General features: G+C 38.6%; 1 protein-coding gene across 6 annotated transcripts; it reads right to left on the bottom strand.

Annotated features, from left to right (window-relative positions):
• Positions 1-14: 14 nt before the first annotated feature.
• dclk1b (doublecortin-like kinase 1b) lies at positions 15-22,679 on the bottom strand. Of its 6 annotated transcripts, none has more exons than XM_073492090.1 (17): positions 22,481-22,679; positions 21,708-22,089; positions 21,133-21,479; positions 12,283-12,382; positions 11,413-11,529; positions 11,238-11,332; positions 10,234-10,321; positions 9,972-10,162; positions 9,458-9,577; positions 9,043-9,189; positions 8,106-8,239; positions 7,850-7,927; positions 6,456-6,552; positions 6,236-6,316; positions 5,993-6,106; positions 213-263; positions 15-83 (listed from the first exon to the last, which is right to left on the bottom strand). In XM_073492090.1, the coding sequence occupies exons 2-17, from the start codon at positions 22,066-22,068 to the stop codon at positions 15-17; spliced, it is 2,190 nt and encodes a 729-aa protein (XP_073348191.1). In that variant the 5' UTR covers positions 22,069-22,089; positions 22,481-22,679. The 6 variants fall into 6 exon arrangements, with proteins under 6 accessions (XP_073348191.1, XP_073348157.1, XP_073348166.1 ...); XM_073492098.1 differs by lacking the exons at positions 15-83; positions 213-263 and adding exons at positions 4,312-4,460; positions 5,096-5,169 and having other exon boundaries at positions 9,972-10,141; XM_073492056.1 differs by lacking the exons at positions 15-83; positions 213-263 and adding an exon at positions 3,669-4,460.
• Between the last annotated feature and the right edge of the window lie 161 nt (positions 22,680-22,840).

Raw genomic sequence — 22,840 nt, 5'->3', positions numbered from 1 at the left:
GGAGGCAAGTTTGGTCAAGAGAGACACCTACCAACCAAGCTGTGTTGCTGAAGATCCACAGAGCACTGAAGAGATCCAGTGGGCTGGGGAACAACAGCATGGTGGTGACACTACTAAAGATCAGGGTTAGCTTACATGTGTTCATCTGGCCTCTGAGGCAAACCTGTTGCTGAACAATCTGGACACATTTTCTGTTGGTTTTCATGTCTTACCTGAACACCAGCTGATGCATTTCCACAACCAAGTCGAGCAGATCTGATGGTCTGGGCAAGGAGAGACTGAGATCAACTTAAATTAAAACAATTACACAGTTAAGTTAATAAAATGTACTTAATGTGAGCTTTTAAGTTCCTGTTTCAAACTGTGAAAATGCAAAACAAAATGAATCCTCTGTTAGGAACATTTATACAACATTTGTATGGCAGATACATATCTCACTTGGAACACTTTTCTAGGAAAATAAAGTTAAACTGTAAATATGGACAGTGTAAAGTGTTTCTCGCTTGTAAAGGCTGAAATAAAGATCTAAATGCTGTTAGACTAGCCACCATGTCACCAACATTTCCATCATGCGAGCCATGTATAAATGTTCAAAACGTCTTCATTGCACTTCAGATATTAGTTGGATAGTATTACATGTATATGGCCATTGTTCGCTCATTGTTATTAACAGTGGTCAAATGTACTGTTATGTGTACGTGAAAAGACAAAATGTTCATTGTTACTTTGTGTTTGATTGTCTATATGGAAGAAAAGTCAAATTCAGTGTGAGCTTAGTCCTTTGTGAAATATTTGTTTTTGATCAAGATGTCAGCAAAAAGTAAAATAATGATATATCCATATTTATTTTAAACTGAAGACTATTTTGTTTATTGATGGCAAACATCTTTAAATCAGTCAAGTGGGATATTTTGAAAAGCAGTTATCAGTCTTTTGTTGTGTTTTCTTCCAGAAACATATCCAGAGGATTCAATACCAGATTTATTGGATAGTATGTGACGACTGTTAAAGTGTTTGTGGTAAATCTGTAAGACATTTTGTAAAAGGAAGTGTCATTTTAAAGACATCCTACAGTTGTTAATACAGTTACTTGTGCATCTCACAGTGTTTTTAGTTTGCCTATTTTTGCACAAAATGTTTGCTCGTCTATTTTCAATCTGTGAAACCATGAACACCGGGCATTGGTAAGCAATATTATGACTTGGTTGCTGCAAAGGTCTAAGGAAGGTCTTCAGCTGTGTGACAAAAAATGATCACAGGAAAAACAGGATAGTCTTCCAAAATGACTACGTCTATGTCTAGACTATGTCTATTTTTGGTGATATGAAAGCCGTTTTTCCGCATTTAATTGCAAAAATGAGAAGGCTGTCGCTGTGAGCTGACAATTTAAAATGAACAAAAATATGCAAGTTGATTTTGAGTTTGCATTCTGATTTTCTAGCGGTGCTACAAGACACCACCTGACCCAAAGCTGAAGTTTTGCATGCTAAGAGCTACTGAAGGCATTGGGTTTACTTTGCTTTCCTGTGAAATCATTTGCATTATCGTGAATCTTTTTTTTTTGTTGACAAAAAATCATTTTCTTAATAATATGTTTCGGATTATGCAGTGCATTTTGATTTCATGTAATTTATTTTATACATTGATTTATATATTTTAGTTTCAACAATTGTTTTTGCATATGTTTGAAGCTTATGTGATAATATCAAAATTAATAACTGTAAATTCAGCTGCTTTCATTATTTTTGTGTTTTTAATAAAACTGAAAAAATGTGGCAGTGTTGGGAGTTTTTTTTGTTGAGATTGTACTTATGTATGTGTGTAGACTGACATAATTCATGCATGTATTAATCCATAATAAAGCATGTATAACTAGCTCTGTAAATGCATGCTATAAATGAGTAACTGAGGGTGGGATTTTATTGGATATTATAAACTTGTGTTGTTTGATTGTACTGCCACCTGCTGTCCAAATTTGCTGCTGCAGATTTAGTGGCACTACTGCAAGTTTTCTTGCAAAAACAGTCACCTTCTGACTCATATATTAATTAAATCCTTTTTTATTTCCAGGTTTGGTTTCTTTGCAGAGTACATTGGAAGTTTGCTTTATAAACACAACAATAGATCTTTTCCTTATGAACTGAAAATGAGTGTATTACTAGTTGTTGTTCTCATTTAGATTGTTTTATAACATCCTTACATTAATGGGATATGGATATGAATATAATACAGCAATCACATTCTCCATCTGCTTCCACATAACACTGACATTCTCAGTTGTCTTTGAGTACCAGTTTGTCATACTGTACATAAACATTACATGTTTTTCAGATGATGAAAAACAGACAGTCTTGAAAGCAAACACATTGCCAAAAAGTCACAATCACAACTTGCTTTCCTTGTGCTTTTTGGTTCACTCCCTTCTAGTCAAAAACTAAAAAGCCCTTTAACAAAATCAGTGGTGCGATGTTACATTTCTGTTAAAATATGTATATACAAGTCTTAACTCAGCTGTGGTGTGACTATAGTCTGCCTTAACTGAACTGCATTCACCAAGACAGCACGTACAATGACAAGAGAAATGGTTTTATATCTGACAGGCGTATATCAAACAGTAGAAGACCAGAACAACTGATTTAGGATGCATATTAGTACACATGCAGGTTACAGTATCTGATGAAGAGGACATTCACATCCATGAATATTTGGTCTCTGGTGAACCAATGTATGAAGTGGTCAGGAGACATACAGTACATTTAGTCTGGTGATCCAAACGTCTTAGTCATGTTGTCTGATATTTAAAAAAGTCAAAAATGTGTTGACTGAATGAGCAAATATTAAAATAACAGATTTTACTGGAAGCACTGTTGTGTTTACCAACATATAACTTGTTTCTTATTTCAGTGTGTGAAAAAAAATCCATGTTACACATGAGCTAATCGCCCCCATACGATAGAGAAGTGTGTCAGTTGCCAATAGATCCATTCTCACTCGTTCTAGCCTTTCGTAGGACAAAATTTAAAAATACTGTGCTCAATGGGCAGTACACCTAATTGCACTTAAATCCATATGTGCGCCAAGGCAAGGCTTTAAACATGCACTTACTACCAACTACACAGCACTGACATTCATCTGTACCAACACTGAATTACAACCACTCTTACAGACATCTGACAAAACTACTGGTTCAATAATCATCCTAAAGCACACAGGTGAGCTAGATCTTCAAGAGTCAAACATTAGCGCCCTCAAGCTACTGGGTGGGCAGGACAATATGTGTCCTACTCAAATAAATATGTTCATTACAGATGATGCTTATGGTACAACATAGCAGCCTGTTTTTTCCCATCTCTTAAAAGGTGCATTATGTAGTTTTGGGGAAGAAATTTTAGATATTGACTGATTTCTCTTCATCTCTTCGTTGTCATGGCTGAATAAACAAACTGACCTTAGGACAACACGATTTCATATTGTTTTAATTTGCTTATATTGGCGGACCCTGCCCTCTTTCAGGCTTCAAACAGTGTTCTGGGGATCTTATTTTCCTCTGAGAACAGCTTGTTTATTCAACCATGGAAAAGTAGTTTTTATTATTACCTCATTAATATTGTAAATATTATTAATTTGAATTTCTTCTCCAAAACCACGTAGTGCCCCTTAAAGGTTTATGCACCAGAATCTTAAGTACCACAGAAGAGTCACCTAGATGTCATACAGAGCAGCAGGAAGGTGACTGTTACTGTTAATGTTGAATTGAAGCTTTTCTATTTAAACCAGTATGATAAGTGATAGATACTGAACATGTCATATCACAAAACCATGTAATATTTAAAAGCTATGGTTTTGATATTTTGCCTTTACACTTCCCATTAAAAAGCCAAGTGCTTCATGAGGCAGGTTGTCTTTCCTGCAGTATACAATATAAACCAGTAGAGGGCTCTAGAGTACTACAATGAACCAGTGCTTGCTGTGTAGAAATAAGGCTTAAACTGTTTGGTCGCTTTTGTGAAAGAAAAGGGAAAATGTATTTAAAACTGTTGCATGCTCTTAAGGTATATTCTTTGATCCAGAGACTAATGTGCCCCTTATTCTGTTCAATGTATTTTGTCTTTAAAATAAAAGTATTATGACTGGGAATACATAAAATAGTTACAGGTAAGTTTGCAGTCTGAATGTCCAAGTCAGCAGACTGACACATTTTGCACTCCACCCTCTCCTAACTTTTCCAAGGAGGGGTCAACGGCACCGTGGCCTCAGCCAGGCTGTTAGAACGGAGAGATGGGTGAACGAACAGTGTCGGCCGAACTCAGAGAAAAGTCCTCAGACTCAGCAGGGGAGATGGCGTAGTTGGCACTGTGGGAGGCACCAGCACCAATACTGTGCGGGAAGTGGGGAGTGAGCTTCACATCCTGGTGGCGTCTTCGTCGGAAAACTTGCTTCTCTTTATCAAGTGCCGTGGTCTGAGAGAGGGTGACACAGCAGCTACCGTTAGGTTCTCCACAAAACCACAGAGATGAGGAGTGGCATCCACTCAACCACCAGTGAGACACTCGGTAAATGTTAAATAAGCCAATGTCAGCATGCAGTTGTATCTGAAAAGCTGCATTTGACTCACTATTATTCTCTTGAGAGAATATAACTTCTTGCGACAGAGCAAGTGTAACTTCATCTTGTGACACAGCATACTACTGCAGTGCTCAACAAAATAAGAGAAAGTAACAACACGAGACAATAAAGTCTACCAACATCAGGTCTGTGAAATCAGCACTTCTTTTAAAGAAACAAAAGTGCATTCATTTTGTTGATCAAGATCATGTTGCTCAACGCATCACATGAATCCTCAAATGCAGCTAGCATTTTCTATGCAAAATAAATAAATAGCAAGCTAAACTACACAACCAGGCTAGAGGAAACAGCCACAGCACTACTGAGATGATGAAGTACTAAAGTAATGGATCTGATGAGGTAAATAAGGGCGAGGCATGAAAGGGCTCCGTTGAGTGTCAATGGCACAAACCCTTTGGGAGATGGGAAATGGAGACTGCCAGCACTTTGCCATGGAAATACTGCGTATTAGCGCTATGCTGTGTCATACCTTATCCAGTACAATCCTGGATGCTGGTAGTGGTCCAAAGACCCTGACTTCTGGATGGTAAAGTCCTGGTCCAGCTGAGCAGAGAGAGACGAGCGCAACTCAGAGGATCACCTTGAACTCAAAGCATCACTGACCCGATAAGCATTAAGGAGCACAGCTCTAAACTTCTGTTACAACTGCTGTGATGAGAGGGAAAAAAACTGGCAGAAAAATGTCATGTCACTGTCAACTGACACTCTGTGATCTGTCAGAGAAATATTTCCATTTGGAAACTGACAAGTGAGTGCTAGGCTCGCCTGCAATGGCAAAAATAGGTAGTCTAAGTTACTTTTCTTTCTGCCAATTGTACAAATCCAGCTCAGCTTTGAAACTATTCAAGAAATCATATATACAGAAACCTAATGATTGTGGTCCAAGTCCAACTATGTTATCTATAAGATCTCCAAACAACAGTGCTGACAGTCCATCTACAAGAGGAGGATGAGAGGCCAGAGCACACACAGGAAGACCTGGCAGCAAGAAGCAGATGGATGAACTGATGTGTATCATACAAAATAATGTAGGAAAGCCGCTTATTATAAAATTACAAAAACAAAGATGGACAACAGATTAATATGCTAAAAAGCATAAGCTCAAAAGCAGACAATTCTAGCTTCAACTTAAAACAAAGGAACTTTGATGACATCCAAAGGATAAAGATAAAAACGCTTTTGCACACTTCAGCAGCAGGTGCACATGAGGAACACTGTGGTTCAAAATTCAAAATTGCAGGTGTTTTCAATTTTGAATGACATCCAAATCATTATCGCTAAAGCACATTCATAAAAAAGCATTTCATCTCCTGATGCAGAGTTGCATGCAGTGTCAGTTTGTGGAGGGCTGCGGATCAGTGCTTACTGTAATGACTGACACTCCTGCTGCGGTGCTGTTGAGCTTGGGCCCGGGGTTGAAGTGCTTCTTGATCTTCCCAGCCACAGGCAGCTGGTGCTCGTTCTCTGACACACCATCATCCTGGAAAATACAAAGAACAAAGCTTCAGCAACTCTACCTGTGGATCAAGCTGCATATTCTTTCTCAGCAGTACTTGTATGTACACAGGTGATTCTGGTGAAAAGACTGACTTCAACATGCCGAACTCACATTGACCCATGGGTTATCGAGCACCTGCACAGCGGTGTATCTCTGATCTACCTCTACCTGCAGCATCCCAGTGATCAGAGCCTAAAAACAGACATGTTAACCATGAGTATCCAGTATAATGATGTAATCTAAGACACAGAGCAACAGATCACTGACAGATTCTAGTGTTTCACATGGAGCATAACGTTGGCAGATGAGGAGAGCACTTCCAAACACAAACCTTGGCAGTGTCAGACACATTGTCCCAGTATGGTGCAGGGAAATCAAGCACGCCCTTCAAAATCTGTTCAAAGACAGCCTCCTGATCTTCACCACTGCTGTAGAAATTAAAACAATGCATATTTTATAAAGCTCGACATTTCATCATCATTGTCTATTGTCTAAGGTGATGGCATACCACAGACATTTTGATTGATGCAATTTAAACAAATTAAACATTGATGTGGTTAAAACGAGAGGTGAAAGAAGTACTCAGATATTGTAATATTGATATTGTAAGTCATGCATTTAATTGTTTACTTTGACACACTAAAAGGAACATTCAACTGTTTATGAAACAGTCTCAATTTAACACTGATGCCTCTATGGATATTATAGTTACGAACTGCTGTCAGCGGGTCAGATTCCGACTTATTGGGGTTGGCTAAGTCATAAAATTAAAATTATATTTATGGTGGAGTGCTGAAGTACCAAAAATAAAAGTACTTGAGGTGTCTGCTGTTAGATGCAGCATATTTATACAAATGGTTTGTATTAGGAAATTATATTGGAATGTTAGTTGTTGTTTGGGCCTTCCTGACTTAGAGGTGGTTAAGGTAAACATATACCAAATGTTAGGTCAGCAGAGTCATGGAAGTCCTGGGTCAGAGGTGAACAGACATATGGTGGGGCATCCTAAAAGAGGTGCCTCTATTCTTATCTGTCCCTCTCCTAATGTAAACCATATGTGGTAACTAAGTTTTTGACTAGAATAAGCTCAGTATATAAGGAGCTGTCTGTATACGTTCGCGAGAGTTTCTCATTATTCGGCTGGAGGCTCTCCAAGTAACGTGTTACTTGTTTACGATACTGAACTTATTGTAATAAATTTGTTATACAACTAAGACAGTGTCGGCGGAGTTTCTCTTCAAACATCTTCAACTGCATCACCACTGAATATACGACATACTCATTATGCAGGAGAGAATATTTTAGAATATAGCATATCATATTATTAGATTATGATTATTGATGTATTAATGTGTTTATCACTTGAATGTTGAAGCTGAAAAACTACTTTCAGGTAGTTTATCTCCTGTGTAGCGTATTCAACTCAGCTCAATAAAGTTTTATCTTAATCTATATATCATGTGATGATTTATTTGTTGATGTTTATTTGTTATTTTGTATTTATAAAATCTAAAAAGTAAGTAGTAGCTAAAATTGTCATGAATGTAAAAAGTACAATATTTGCCTCTGTGCAGTGGAGTAGTATAAAGTAGCAGAAAATGAAAATATTCAAGCAAAGTACAAGTACTTCAGAATCGCACTTAAGTACATACTTCTGTAAATACACTACGTTACTTTCCACCACTGGTCAAACATCATACAACCTCCTGATCAAGGAGCACATACCCACGGAAAGGAGGAAAGCCACACAGCAGTATGTAAGTGATGACACCAGCTGCCCAGATGTCAACCTTGAGGCCGTACCTGTTATTGAAGAGGAAGATACCAGGTATCAGAAAGACTAATCACATCTGCAGGTAGAAATAAACACCAAGAATTACAGTGGCCATTTTTGACTGTCATTATTTTCTACTTTTTTCACAGCAAATGCCATATTACTCATGTCTTAGATGGCTCAGATGATGTAACTCATCTGACTCACCCTGACTCAGCAACAATCTCTGGTGCTACATAGGTGGGAGTGCCACACACAGTATGGAGGGGCCCATTGACGACGGTGGCCAAGCCAAAGTCACCTAGCTTCAGAGATCTACTACCATCAGTGTGTTCATACACCTGTGTAACACACACAACATGGGAAAGTGAGAAACAGCAAGCAGGAAGGTCACCAATTAATATTCACCGCTGTGATAGGAAGTCCATAAATAAGCTCAATGTGATGAGAAAATGTAACACTGAGTGCACTGACTTCAACAGAGTTGAAAAATAAAGAACTTGGAAAGGACTTTGCTGCATTTACATTACAATAAAACAAGACAGTCTACAATAAAAAAAGAACAGGAAAACTATATTCAGGAACTGCAAATACAGACGATCACTCTACAGACTGAAACTTTGGCTCAATTCATCATATAAATATTATGACAACTATGTATTATAACAGTAAGACTAAAACAAAAAAAACTGATAATGTACTGAGTTCACTTGTACTTGAAGAAAGTATCTTTTTTGAATCTCTGTCTTTTTTTCCCCGTTTTAAATGAGCGAACTATTCATTCAATTCAGAAATCTTAAGACTTCTGCCTCTGAAACTACATTTTTACAGTTAATAGATCAAAGCTATTTTAGATCTAGGTCAGACTTTACAGAGGGGGTGTGTTAGAAGTCTGAGTGCCAAATGACCACAGTGAAATAATGGTGTAGAAATAAGGTGGAGTTTTGTACAGTGATTTCATTTAACAATTTTCATAGCTGCATTTATCTATGTTGCATGCCTTAATGTTAGTTTTAAATGCAATCTTGCATGCAGAAACTGCAGACAGGTGATTAATAGGTTACATAGAGGATTTAAGATGGGAAGCTTTTACAATGCTGCTCCTCTCACTGCCAGTACAGAATGTTTGTAGTGTCATACTCACCAACAGGTTTTCTGGTTTTATGTCTCTGTGGACAATATTGAGACTGTGCAGGTACTTGATGGCACTTGCCAGATTGAACAGCATACAGCTGGCATCTCGCTCTGTGTACTTGTTGGAGGAGGTGATTGCATCAAAGAGATCGCCGCCCTGGAAAAGAAATGAGTATTTGGGATGTGAAAGAGTACCAGTTGCTAGTTTTTAACTGTTGATGGGCAGATGCAGCTGGGGATTTATTGAACATGAACACTTTATCCTGAAACAGGAATTGATTTTTTTAAGACTGATATAAAATTGTCAAACAGACCTCAAGTGAAAGAATTTGGATAGAACAAAACTTCATAGTGAGCCCTAAAATACTACTTTTACAGCATTTGAGCTTGACATTTCTACCTGAGAATTAACAAATGTGTAGTACCTTGACCAACTCCATCACAAGGTAGAGCTCACTATGGGTGTCCATTTCCTCAATTAAAAGAACAATGTTGGGATGTTTCACACGCCGAAGGATTGACACTTCACTCTGGATCATGTGCTCCTGGGTAATAAAGGAAAATTCAATTAAAGAAAAATATAGAAATATGGTACGGTGAAAAGATTTTAAACACATACATATCAATGGAATGTTAGTCTAAGCCTCCTGTCACTCATTTCAGACAAGATGATAAAAAACAAACTGGTTTCTGAATTAAGTTGAAATAATTTTGATTCTTGTTAATACGTGCTAACTAGTTTGATCTGATGGTGTTATAAAAACAAAAAAGAACATTTTAGTCTCAGGGGAGATAGCACCATCTGCTGACCAATGATGAAAAAGAAGCTGAATGAGCATCCTAAAAAGAACATTATATACAGAAAGAACCTCCTGACAGTGAATCAGAACAAACTTGATCTCTGATTATTGAAGTCAGCCGATGTACAGGCAGGCTCACCTTTCCTCTGCATTTATCTTTGCTGATGATCTTCAGAGCGTACTCCCTCCCAGTGGACCTCTCCACACACTCTCTGACCACAGCGAAGTTTCCATCCCCTAATGTCCTCCCCACTTTGTACCTCTCTGCTATGGAGGCAGGAACTGAGGGGTACTCATCCATTGGCTCAGCTGTGGTGCAAAACAAAAGAACTATATAATTTAAAGGTAGAAATAGTAGCATGTACATTACTTGCAGTCTCTTTCCACTGTTTGTGTCTTACCTTCACTGCCAGGCCCATCTCCTTCATCCATTGAGCTGCAGACCTTGGTGGAAGCTAAAGAGAGTGAAGAGCCACTGTGCTGTGATCCCTGGAAAGAAGAGACGGCCATGGCGTGAGAAAGACACACTGATGCACTTGTCTTACATAAACTTGAGAGAAGGCAAAGCTTGTAAAAATGTGATTACAGCCAGCTTACACAAAGCCTATTTGTTCCACTCTGCCAGCCTTGAGTATGCAGTTTGAGATTAGATAGAAATAAATCAAGCGTGCTGAAACATTATATTAACCTTTCCACCAGCATAAAGACTGGCATGTGGTTGGGAACAGAATTGAGAGAAAATAACATCCTCCGTCACAGCAACAATACCAACCCCAGCCAGCCTTATGACTAATTAATGATGGTATCACTGAAAATTGGTTTTTGCTCCAGACTGTGCTATGCAGTCTCAAAACTTGCTTGTCCTCCCAAGATCTTAGATAATCACAACGAAACTGTGCTGCTGCAGTACTGATGATGTTTCATGACAACAGCCCAAAAGCTGCATAATACGTGCAAACACAGACTGTGTTGACGGAGGGGACAGTGAAGCTTGCCGATTTTTTTTTCCTGAACTCACAAACATGTTGTATACGAGTTGATATTCGCATCTGAACATCTGTGTAAACTGCAATCCCCTGTGCCATCTTTTTATGACCTCCCAGTAATATAAATAACAATGGCAGTGTCCTAGCCACATTACTGTGCAACAAAAACAGTGCAGTCAATAATGTATAGCTAGAGGAAGCTCACAAATGTTCTCTGAAGGAGAGAAATTAATAACATTTATTCCCATCAATAAACTACAACATGTCGGTTCAATCCCTAGTCACTAGAGTACTTATAAATATTATTCATTGTTGAAGAGAATTGTAAAACTCGTTCACAAAGCCTCTCTGGTATAATGTATGACATCATATAAAATAAATCTTCATAAACTTATTTATAGAAACATCAATTTTCCTACCTGTCGTCTTCGGAGGCTAGCTGGACTGGTTGGAGAGGGGCTTGGAGACTTTCCAGATCGAGGTGTGGACAGCTGACTGCCTGCAGTGCCGTTAGCTGTCGGTACAGCAGAAATGGAAACAATCAGCACAATGATGAAATATTGCAGTTTCTTTGTGTCAAGGCATAACAGACACCTGAACTATTTGATGATGGAGACTTGCTCCTACGGGACATCCCACCACTTCTTGGAGAAGAGCGACCCTGCAAAGAGGGCAGCCGGCCATATGACACAGACTTTGCCACCCTGCATTCTGTAGAGAAAGAAAAAAAAGACATAAAGACATTGATTACTGCAGCAGCATTGTTCCTAAAAAGTACTAAACTACTGTACCTTGTCTTTTTCACTCAGCTTTAAGGCTCTGTGCTAGTTTCAGAGTAATTTTACATTTGTCAAAAAAAGGCAAAGAAGGGATTAAACAACAGTTCCAAAAACTAGGAACACACAAAAGATCAGATTATTAATAAGGATGATTTTCTCTTCTCTTGGGTACAACAGCCTAAAACCACAGAGCCATAGACTATGAGTGATGACATCTTCTCTATTGTGACCTGCACATTCATCAAATACACACAGCTATAAAAGTAGGTCAAGTGAATTAATGATGGTGGTGATAATATCTCACATATCATCTGTGTTCAATATGAAGCAAATGTGTATTTCAGACAGTCTCCTGACCACACCAACTGCGAGCATGAATGCTGTGTTTAACCTATAACACAAGTTACCATTATTTTTACTGAAGTCTGGCCAATACATTTTGAACACAAATATTTGTATTGAAATCTACTGCTTTGACTGCTACTGCTTCTAAATGTATGAGCAGTAGCAGCCAAAACAGTAGAAAGAATAAATGCGTAGGTACAAACATGCAAATAACACAACAATAATAATTCCACGTTTGGCATATTCAGCATTTAGTTGGGCCAAAAGGGAGGATGATTTAATAAAAAGTTTAATAGAGTAAATGGCTTGCGTTGCTTCAAATAAAACAAAGAAGACTCACCACTTTCATCCAAGTTGAAGTCATCCTGATAACGAAACTTCTCGGGGCCACAGGCAAAGAATATATCATCGTCTCCAAAAAAGTCCTGAAGGCAGGTGATCTGGTAAAAATGCAGACACTTATGTCAGTCATAGAACAAAAACAAGTTTGATATGTGATGTGTACTCTCCCCAAAACTGATTTAACACAGAGTCATGCTGTAGAAAGTATGCAACATAAGCGTATGCATTATTTTTCAATCAGTGCACGGACACTGTTGCTGCACTCTAACACCAGTTTTGGACTGGACTTTGGAACATCTCAGAGGATAATTAGCAGCATTTCAATGTGTGAAGGCAGTGACAAACCACACAGAAATGACTCAGAGAGTAATATGATTTACAGATATCCCAATGGCAACAATGAAAACCATATTTAAATTAAATTGTAGGAAATGTCAAATTTCATACTCCCTTGTGCAACAATCACTCAGTTAGTGATCAGCTCAAAAGGAAAATTCAAAATATACTTTTAAGTACTTTTTGTTTAAATCTGTAATTACCATTAGCAATTATATTTTTGTTCTACTACATGGCACATATACTGTAGTATATACAGTACTAGATGATTCTACGTCAAAGGGCATACAAAAGCACAGTTAATAACATCACAATGACTGACAAATTACTCTTTGCACATTGCCCTCCCATGATTCATTATATTTGGGCCAATCTTCAATTCATAAAGGTGAGTACATATCTTCTTTATTTATCATAAATAAAATTCAAGTCCTCTCAGTGTACAAGAGAGAAAACCATGGAGGAAATAACACTGGATTAATGACATACTGTAGGATTGCAGCTGAGCAGACCCGCAGTAATTGCATATTCAAAAAGGCCAAAGTACAAAGGGAAAATGAATGCTACAGTGTGTACAGCATATGAATAATGGAATTAATATTTTTTCTACTGGTGTATCAGCCTGGTTACATGTGAAAATGTCTCTAGGGTAACTACAAAGAGAAGTTAAGCTTCTTTTAAACCTGTTGGATTTTATTCAGTACAGTCTGTGACAATGGTGTCTGCCAGTAATTAAATTGTTCCACCCCCTTGTGAGAGATTACGTTAATTGCCCTCCATTGTCTTGGACTACTCAATGTAAAACTTAGTTTTAACCCCAGTCATTCCTTTAGGTTGCCAATCACGTCAAGACAGATTGTTACTCAAATGGAAGTATTTTCACAGTTTACTAGATCTTTTAGCCAAAATCGGATATGTGATGGCATAAACAGTTGGAGGTAATACTAACTGGATCCACGAAATATGCCTAAAATCTAATAAATTGTTATATGATAGGAGATTAAAATGTTAACTTTAGCTAGAGGATGGCTATGATGCTTTGTAACTTTTGTTAAAATAACATGGTCCCTACATATCATCTCAATAAAAACAGAGAGAAATAAATCATGATCTTTTCACCTCCCTACAAAGAGAAAGTGGATGATTAAGTTGCTGCATCTGCTGCTCTCATTAATGCAGAAGCCCATCACAGTGGATGCGCTGTCATAAATAAATGAAGATGCTGATGGAGTCCTGACCTTCTCCTCAAAAGGGTTATTGATGTGCTTAACTACAGCGGTGTTCCAGTGAATGCAGAGAGCTCGTCTTTTCATTTCCTCTTTAAAGTGGTGGAACCACAAAACCTCTCAACAAAAATGTGATCCCATATTGATATAAGTGGAAATGTATTTTGTCTTGAATTATCTGTTAAGTTTCATGTGACTAATTATAAATTGCATTGCATTCATTTATAAATAATGGATTATAGATGTTGATGTTATAGAATAAGTCGTATTAAAAAGTGCAGATTGTCACCTAACGCCTAATGAATGTGTTCTTACAATGCCATTGAGGACAACAAGGTTTAGAACAAACAAACTAAACACTGAAACATCAAGACAGCCAAACAGCAAAAATCTAATATGTACAGTACATAAATTATTCATTGTCTCATCATCAAGACCCATAGAGAGCTCAGCAGGAGTCTAATAATATGACTTAAGTGCTGAGACATACAGTAGAGCAAAGAAGACCAGACAAGAAAGCCACCACAATCGCTAAACCCACCCTCTAACCGTATATTAAATGATGTGTTATCATCCTTCTTAGTAATTATGTGCCAACTTCTGGTTTCCACTGTATAAATCTCAGATTATTTTGGAAGAAATATCTTCTTTAAAATAGTCAAAAATTAAGATAATACAGTTAATCCAAAATAATGACATGCTGGATTATCCAGCAGACAAAGGGATTGTTTTATCAGTAACCTGCAGCAAAACTACCTTCAAACAGCCAAAGGTCACTCAGCCATGAAATCTTAAAATAAAAATTGCACACAGAAGGGGGCTTAATATGGCCCTTTTCTCTGCAGACGCCCCTCTCTGACAGCCCCCATTCCTCCTCCATCCCTTCTCCACCCCTCCTCCAGTGAGAGATCCAAAAGGGAGGAGAGCTGCACAGCCGTTGCCAAGGAGACCAGACAGAATCTCAGATGAGTGAGACGATGAGAGGGACACGGCTACTTTAAGATCCACTGTCAGATCCTATCTGGAGCAGCGAACAGTACAAACTGCAGGCAACAGAACAATCTCGCCATCAGTCGAGGTACAGCGGAAATAACACAGAACACCTTGTCCACGATGACATTGTGGGTTCAAATCTGGCTTCAGGCATTAGGTGGATGTCAACCACTATAACTCCCAATGCCTATCGTATAAAAACAAAATATGTCCAAAAGTTTAAAGTTAAAATAAGCAATCAGTAAATCTGACTAGAAAGAAGTGACATTATTTGATAATAGGATCATGTTATCAGATTTAGATGGTTGACAATTACTGCTAAGGGGTTAAAGCCATTAAAGAGATCTAATCAATGGTGAACAACCTCTTAACAACAAATGTGTCCAACCTAAAAAAGACTAAATATTAGAGCTGGATTGATTAGTCGATCAAAAGAAAATGGATTGTCAACTATTTTGATGATCGCTTAATTGCATTTTTCAAGCAAAAAATTGCTGGTTCCAGCTTCTTAAATACAAGGATTTGCTGCTTTGTCATTCATGATAGTAAACGAATACTCATTGGGGTTTGGACTGTTGGCTGGACAAGAGAAGCAATCTGAAGATGTCACTTTGGGTTCTGGGAAATTGTGGTAAGCATTTTTCTCAATTTTTGGATATTTTATAGACAAAACAATCATGAAAAGATCAGCAGATTAATCGACAGTGAAAATAATCTGTTTTAAATATGACATTGTTCATCTTAAATACTAGAACATGGGGAAACCTCAACCTAAAGGATGGAACGGCATAACTGGGGCAATCATGAATCAGTAGCTTTATATTGATTGCTTATGCTTGCTGGCTCAGTGACACAGCAGCTTCATCAGGCCTACCATCCCCCTCACACACACACAAAGGCAAAAACACTCCTTGCGGTCCTGGAGCATCCTGCAAATATTGATCACCAGGGTTTCATCTGTGATATCTGAAGGCATTAGCATTTCTGCTGAAGAAAGAAAACACAATGGGAGGTATGCATGCCATCTAAGCTAATCAATCTGCGCCATGGTAAAGACCATAGATTACACAAAAGATACAAACTGGTGATAAAACAGATCTCTACCAGTGGACAGGTGGAGCTCTCCAGGGTGCTGAATCCCCTCTTTGAAGTGGAACACCGCAGCCAGTCAAATGGTTCTAGTTAATTTTGATTAAATAATGTTTACACTGTAGTAATTTGTTTTCAGGAATCAAGAGTCAATTATTTGCTGTAATTTACTATGACTCTGCAAACTCAGAAGAATCCAGCAGTCCAGCAGCAAGAGGAGATGATGTAACGGAGTATATTCACAGACATACATAATCCAAGATTCAAATTAGGTCTGCAGCAGAATTCTGTGACATAACTGCAGTTGCTGCAAAGACAGATGAGTAATAACTCCCTTAAAAAGTGGAAGTCAGCACTACGAGGACATCCATAAGGACACACCCGAATTCCAAACACACATTTAAACTAAGAAGCCATTACACAAGCCCACACATTTCCAGCATCCCTAATCATAACATCCACGTCTTGCATTTCTATATTTAGCCCTTAGTAGTTCTAACAATCTCTGACTTTCGGAAGCAGGAAAAGAAAAAAAGACCATTTCAAATCATTTTTCAAAAAGACTTGCTTGCTGATATGACTAAATTTATCCCTGTAATAAATGTCAGATCATGCCATGTAAGATGACTTTGTAAAACAGTGTTTTCCCTAGGTTTATGGGAGACTAATGTGCCTCCCCCAAGAAAATTTTACATTCCTCAATAAAAAAATATGAAATTTCAAAACATTATTGCCATATTTGTACACAACAAAGTTGGAAAAGCAAGAGCAGATAATAAATAACCAACACCCAAAAAGCTCAATGATTAAACTTGCTACAGAAGTTGACAGGATCTGTCCTTAAGTCAGTTTCGACTTCACATCGATTTTACCTTCATTTGACTTTGGTGCTACCCAAAACGGAAAACTTGATAACATGATATACTGTGTGTCACCATATGTAAAAGTCATGTTAAATCAACAACTGGTGATCATGAAATAGGCTTGTCATTAACTGGAATTTTAAAAAAAATCTAACAATTAATGTAACAACAGAACCATTGATTAAATTGTATTAATGTAGACCCTATTTCTCCTATAAACAGCGCTCACAGGACTCACTTAATATGCTGTAAAGTTTCTGCAGTATTCTAATATTAGAACAACAGCAACTTCCGCTTCAGCTCAAGCATCAGAACAAAGAGAGGATAACAGAACATTTCTTCTCTATGCCAAATGCAGTGGGACACTGAACAAGTCACTGTTCTGTGTGTAATAGCCAAGTCACAGCGGTCGGTATGAGGAAAGCCAGGCAGCCTCCCTATGTCCTTCATCCTTCCTTTTCCCCTTTAGTCACAGTGAGAGGATTTAAAAGAAGATTAAGGTTTAAGAATGATCTATTCCAGCCACTTATTTAAGGAGTAGTAGTATTTTTCTTTCATTAAACAGTATTTGAGAAAAACACCATACACATAAACACTATATTACATTTACAACAAAAGGCAGTTAGTCTGTCTATGCACCACACAGAAATTACACCTGTGGTATGAGCAGAGACCAATGGAGACTCATTGTGGGCACACACAGGCCAAACCAGTAAATGACCGAGTCAAGGTCAACAGGGAGAAATGAATTGGAAAACACAAGTTAGGTTTTGCTCTCAACAACAAAGGGCACCATGAATGTAACTAACCACTTCCACTCTGTATCTAATTTCTAAAGCATGAATGGGCTGTTTATCACATCAACAGATACATAATTTTAGTACCATGGAGAATTAAGCCTTTGCTTTCATGCGCTGGTATCAAGCCAGGCTCTGTCCTCAGGTGGCTGTGTCGACATCTATTTCAACAAGAAATGTTGATGAACACACAGAGAAGTTAGCGGCGTGCAGAATAAAATTACAGTACAGAACCATGTCCACTGAAGTGGGGATTGGAGTGCCATGGGGTAAGTCTCCCCAGACATATTCATTCATGCTAATATTCTCTGCTCCATCTCTACACACATAACAACAGGCTCACACCAGACCATAGCATGTTTTCTTGCCTCAGAGGGGCTTGTCTGTTCCTCTACCGCTTTATCTCTACCTTTCGTTTGTAATACTGGATAATGTTTTATCAATAATCAGTCATCTGAGGTTCATTAAGTGCAGCCCACTGTCATTAAGTGTGCTGTGTCCATTTGAACAAGTTAAACCTCTCTCTGATGGCAGAACACCATTACAGAGTGACTCAGCAGTATGGAGGGATTATAGATATCAAGCTGAGCCACCCACTAAGCAGATCCACTAATAGAAACATGAATCATGAGTCAAAAATAAATGTGAATAAAAACTAAAATCGCAAAAATCGTCTGTCCACTACTTTTGCAATAGAGGAATAAAGAGAGATACTAAGACGGATGAGAATATCTTCTTAAAACTAATAGAAGAAAAATAAATACATTACAAGCAGTTATACTATTTTAAGTAAATATACAGGCTAATCAAGTGATGAACATGTTTAGAAAACAAACTTGCTAGAATTAATCGTTTCCACAGACTTGGCATTGCCTCAGGACCAAAACCACAAGCAGGTAATTTACCAAAAGGTTAAACGCCCATGAAAACTTGCTCTCTGATGCCAACGGGAGCTTTCTTGGCCATCTGGAGCCCCAACATGGCAAAAAATACAAAAAGCAGTGAAATTAGAGCACAGAGCAGCACTAACAAGCACATTACACATTCAGCTTATCATCAGGAAATCATAGATAATATCAAAACCACTAAACTGGTGAAACATTGATATCTGGCAATTTCTGTGTCACAGATGAATGCAAAACCATAGAAAAAAATTGCAATTTCATGTCCATTCCAAACAATCCGTATTCCTAAAATGATTTGGGGGATCAGTGAAGGCAGATTTGTTTGTTGGTGTGAAAATCCCCAACTCTTCCCTCTACATACCATTACAGAATGGGTTCTATCCTGGGATTATACCTGAGCCATGTGCTCCATCTTGCTGCCATGTGTCTAATAAGGCTGACCGACCAGACGCTGCATCTACAGTATGAGCCCTCTCACACTACACCTACAGTCCTGACACATCACTACTGCACCGCTCTGCCGCAGAGGCTGTTCCTTAGCAACCACGTCACCATAGAAACCATCAGAGGAAAAAAAATTCATTATTGTGATAAGGTTACTAATATGGAGTGCAGGTGACAGAGTTTATGAATAGGTTTAGTTTAAGATGATTATTTCTGTGGGATGTTTTGTAAACTATTTGTAACTAAAAGAAAATCCACCTGTTATAGTGATAATATCCAGAAGAATGTTAATTCATGTAATGTATGGGACACACTGTAGTGTGAAATAAGGCCCTTGCCCCAAGAATTTATTCCATTAAAGAATACAAATGTAACAAATACTACTGTCCATTACATTTAATTCAATACATATATGTTAAAAATAAATGTTACGATCAAATTTCCTGTCTGTTAGTGAGTGAATATCATTCAATAGTGTGCTACTGTTTGGTAGGAATATAACACGGAGTCCTAGAAACCTATTTCTCATAATACATTTAGCAAATATTCCCAGTTGGCTTTGAACCTACTGGGTTGTCTCTCTTTGGGTAAGGAAGCAATTCTCAGAGACGTGAATGAAGAACAGAGCAGACTACCTCTAATGTCAGAAGCAAAGTTCTGTTTCTTCTAAAACCTGGAAATTCACTCACGGTGTAAGATAAACTCAACGTGCATTGACTGCAAATGTGTACCACGTCTGCCTCATGTGCAGTGTGCTGAGATAAGCATGAGATACAGTACCACAAATGGGAGGACAAAGTAGAATACCTGTCTCAGTAGGTACTGTACACAGACAAGCTATAGAGAGAGGTACCACATTCATGCCAGTCTCCTTTGACTTCAATACAACAAAAGCATAATTCCCCTCTTTCTCTCTTGTGAGCAACTGATGTGTCAGTGATGGACAAAAAAGGCACTAGATAATGGCAGTCTCTCGGGCCGCTTCGTTCCCAGACTTTCAACTAAACAATTAGTTGAAGTGATGTAAATGGGAAAGGCATACTGTAAAAAAAAAAGTGTCAATAAACCAACCTGAATGCGGGCTACATTAGCAGGTTGACATCTCTTAAATGTAAGGAAATTTGGTTACTTTTTCAAAAATGCAGATTAACTAATGTTGGCTAGAAATGTGCAACCAGCTTCAACAACTGCAAGCACAACCTGACAGAGTTACTACAACAATTTAACTAAATCTTCACTGAGAAGTTGATCAAGCAACTGTAAGTGTTTGCCGCAAACTGCACTTAATGGCATTGTTGTGCGAGTATGCAACCAGTAAGAGGTACTGTATGTTTAATGCTTCCTCTCTGAGTAAAGGGAGCACTGAAAGTCAGACACAGACGATGAGCTAAGGTCAACGTGACTTTGGTAAACCTAAGTAGGCCGCAATAGGATTGCTTAATTAACTGATATACAGTATATCATATTTTAACACAATACAATGTGTGGCTATTAAACTTAATATGGGCTGTGTACTTAATAGTGTAGGACCACAAGACAGTAGCGTTCCCACACAGCTGATCTGTCGTCACATTCACCACAACACAACGCATTCATATTTTCTGAAGTTTCAGTAATTGACAGAGCTGCAGCAATAAGTTGATTAATAGATTAGTTGATTGAAAAATCAATTTTATGATAATTGATTAATTGTTTCAGTCATTTTCAAGCAAAATTTAAGAAGCTGGTTCCAGCTTCTTAAATGTAAGGATTTGCTGCTTGTCTTTTTCATCATGATGTAGTAGAGTATATAGTATAATAGAGTAAATGAAGAGTCTTTGGGGTTTGGACTGCTGGTTGGACAAAGGAGGCAATCTGAAGATGTGACTTTGGGGTCTGGGAACATGACATTTTATAAACCACACGAATAATCTACTAATCATGACGATAATCGATAATTGAAATAATCGTTAGTTGCAGCCATATTTAAAGTTTACCTAGGCCTGTTTTACATTCAAGATATTTTTATCTTTGTTCTTATATGGGGAGCTTTTTAGTTTTGTCTTACACTCCCAAGGACATTGCCTAATTTGAATGGTCTCCAGTGTACCTTACTTCTTAATATCATAAGCCCATGTTAAGATCATATAAGCTTTAAGTATTAGCAAAAATGAGGTTCACAAAATCAACACTAGAAATGTTAACTTAACACCTACCATCTTGCCGTCAACAGTATACAGCCTTTTGACGACTCCAGTGTCCAGCTTAATGGCGTCAGTGATGTCAGTCAAGACTTGCTCAAAGGAGTGTGCAGTCTTCTTGTTGAGCAAGATACGTACGGCCTTGCGAGGCTTTACTCCACTGCGGACAATGGTTACCAGTTTGGGCTTGATGAAGTCTTTGCTCTCTCTGGTCTCTAGGGGTACAGCCTTGGCACTGCCGAGGGAAGGAGGGTCACGGGTGGACACGGCAGTCTTAGCACCAACTGCCCAGTTGGGATTTACATTCTTTGTGTAGTCCAGCTTCTTGTAGGGCTCTATGGATGCACAAACATAGCTCTCTCCTGCAAAAAGTCAAGAAGACACATTAAGAGATGTTTTATTTGCCCACAAAAAAGCTTTAATCACAGGATGGTATAACACTTGCTGCTGCTGCACTACAAGACTGAGGAAGTCATGCTTTTTCTAGCAGCATGTTAATTTTGGTGGAGTCTATCACTTAATTGATCTTACATTACTTAATATAAACTAAATCTGAGGCAAATTTATAACAATTCACTAACACTACTCACCTTCCACCAACTGGTCCATGCTGGTGATCCTTGTTGTCCCATCAACAGTATATATGGTCCGCACCCCTTGTGGCAAGTTGACATTATCTGACAGAGATCTTGTGAGGTCAGCCAGTAGTGCTTCTATGGACCTAAATCTCTCCTGAGAAATGGCATACACAATCCCTTTGAAGTAGCGGTCCCCATTGCGGTAGAAACGAATCTTCTTGGCCTTCTTTTCAGAGCTCAGTGCTTGCAGTGTCCTGGTTCTGTACAGGCTGCAGTGAGCACTGTGAGTGGGACTGGGGAGCCCATTCCCTCTTGAGCCCCTTCGGGTATATCTCAGAGCCTTGTCCCGCTCATCAAAGTGCTCCAGCTCCATGACTGTGCAGTGCTAAAATACCTTAAATAAGACAAGGAGACTGCTTACTAGTATTCCAATCAGCTCTTTAACTTGAACTTGCTTAATACATGACAGAAACTAGGCTCTCTGTCAGTCTAGTTGCTTTCAGTCCTGATACAGCACTGACACCATCATTGATGCTGCTGCTGCTGCTGCTCATACACACATTATGAAGTAACATGTCACACCCATTTCATATGGTGAGTCTCAAATCAAATCTTTATACCAATGAAATTCACATGTATTTGCAGTGAAAAGCACAACAGTATACGCCTGTTCAGGGATCTTATATTTATAACAGGTAAGCAATTAAACGTTAAAATCAATATAAGATAGCAGGAAAACGCTACAGATCGTATGGATTTCCTTGTTCTGGTGCAATCGCTCTTACCTTTAAGGTGACGACGGGACAGATGATGCAGAACGCGTATCTATAAGCGGAACTTGTCGCAATTGATCATTAATTCATGTGAAGCCTGAGATGAACCACGCGTCCCTTTGTTGCCCCTGTGCTGGTGCTCTGTCGTCCTGCCTGGCCGCCGTGTGTCTACTCTGCTGTGTGCTCACATGCAGAGAGGAGGCAGGGCTGTAGCCGGTGTCCTCCACCCTCCCTCTGCCATTGCAGTGATTTACACCGGACCGCTCGGGTGTCAGCGCTCCTCGTTCACGTTGCTGTCTGAGCGCGTCCTCGCAGTGCATGGCTATGTGATGCGCGTTCACGTAGTTAGGAGGTCGACCTGCTTATAATTAC

This window comes from Pagrus major, chromosome 2 (assembly GCF_040436345.1).
Source record: "Pagrus major chromosome 2, Pma_NU_1.0".
Lineage (NCBI taxonomy): Eukaryota > Metazoa > Chordata > Actinopteri > Spariformes > Sparidae > Pagrus > Pagrus major.
Note: the sequence above shows the minus strand (reverse complement) of the source record. Positions and strands in the feature narration are given on the sequence as shown.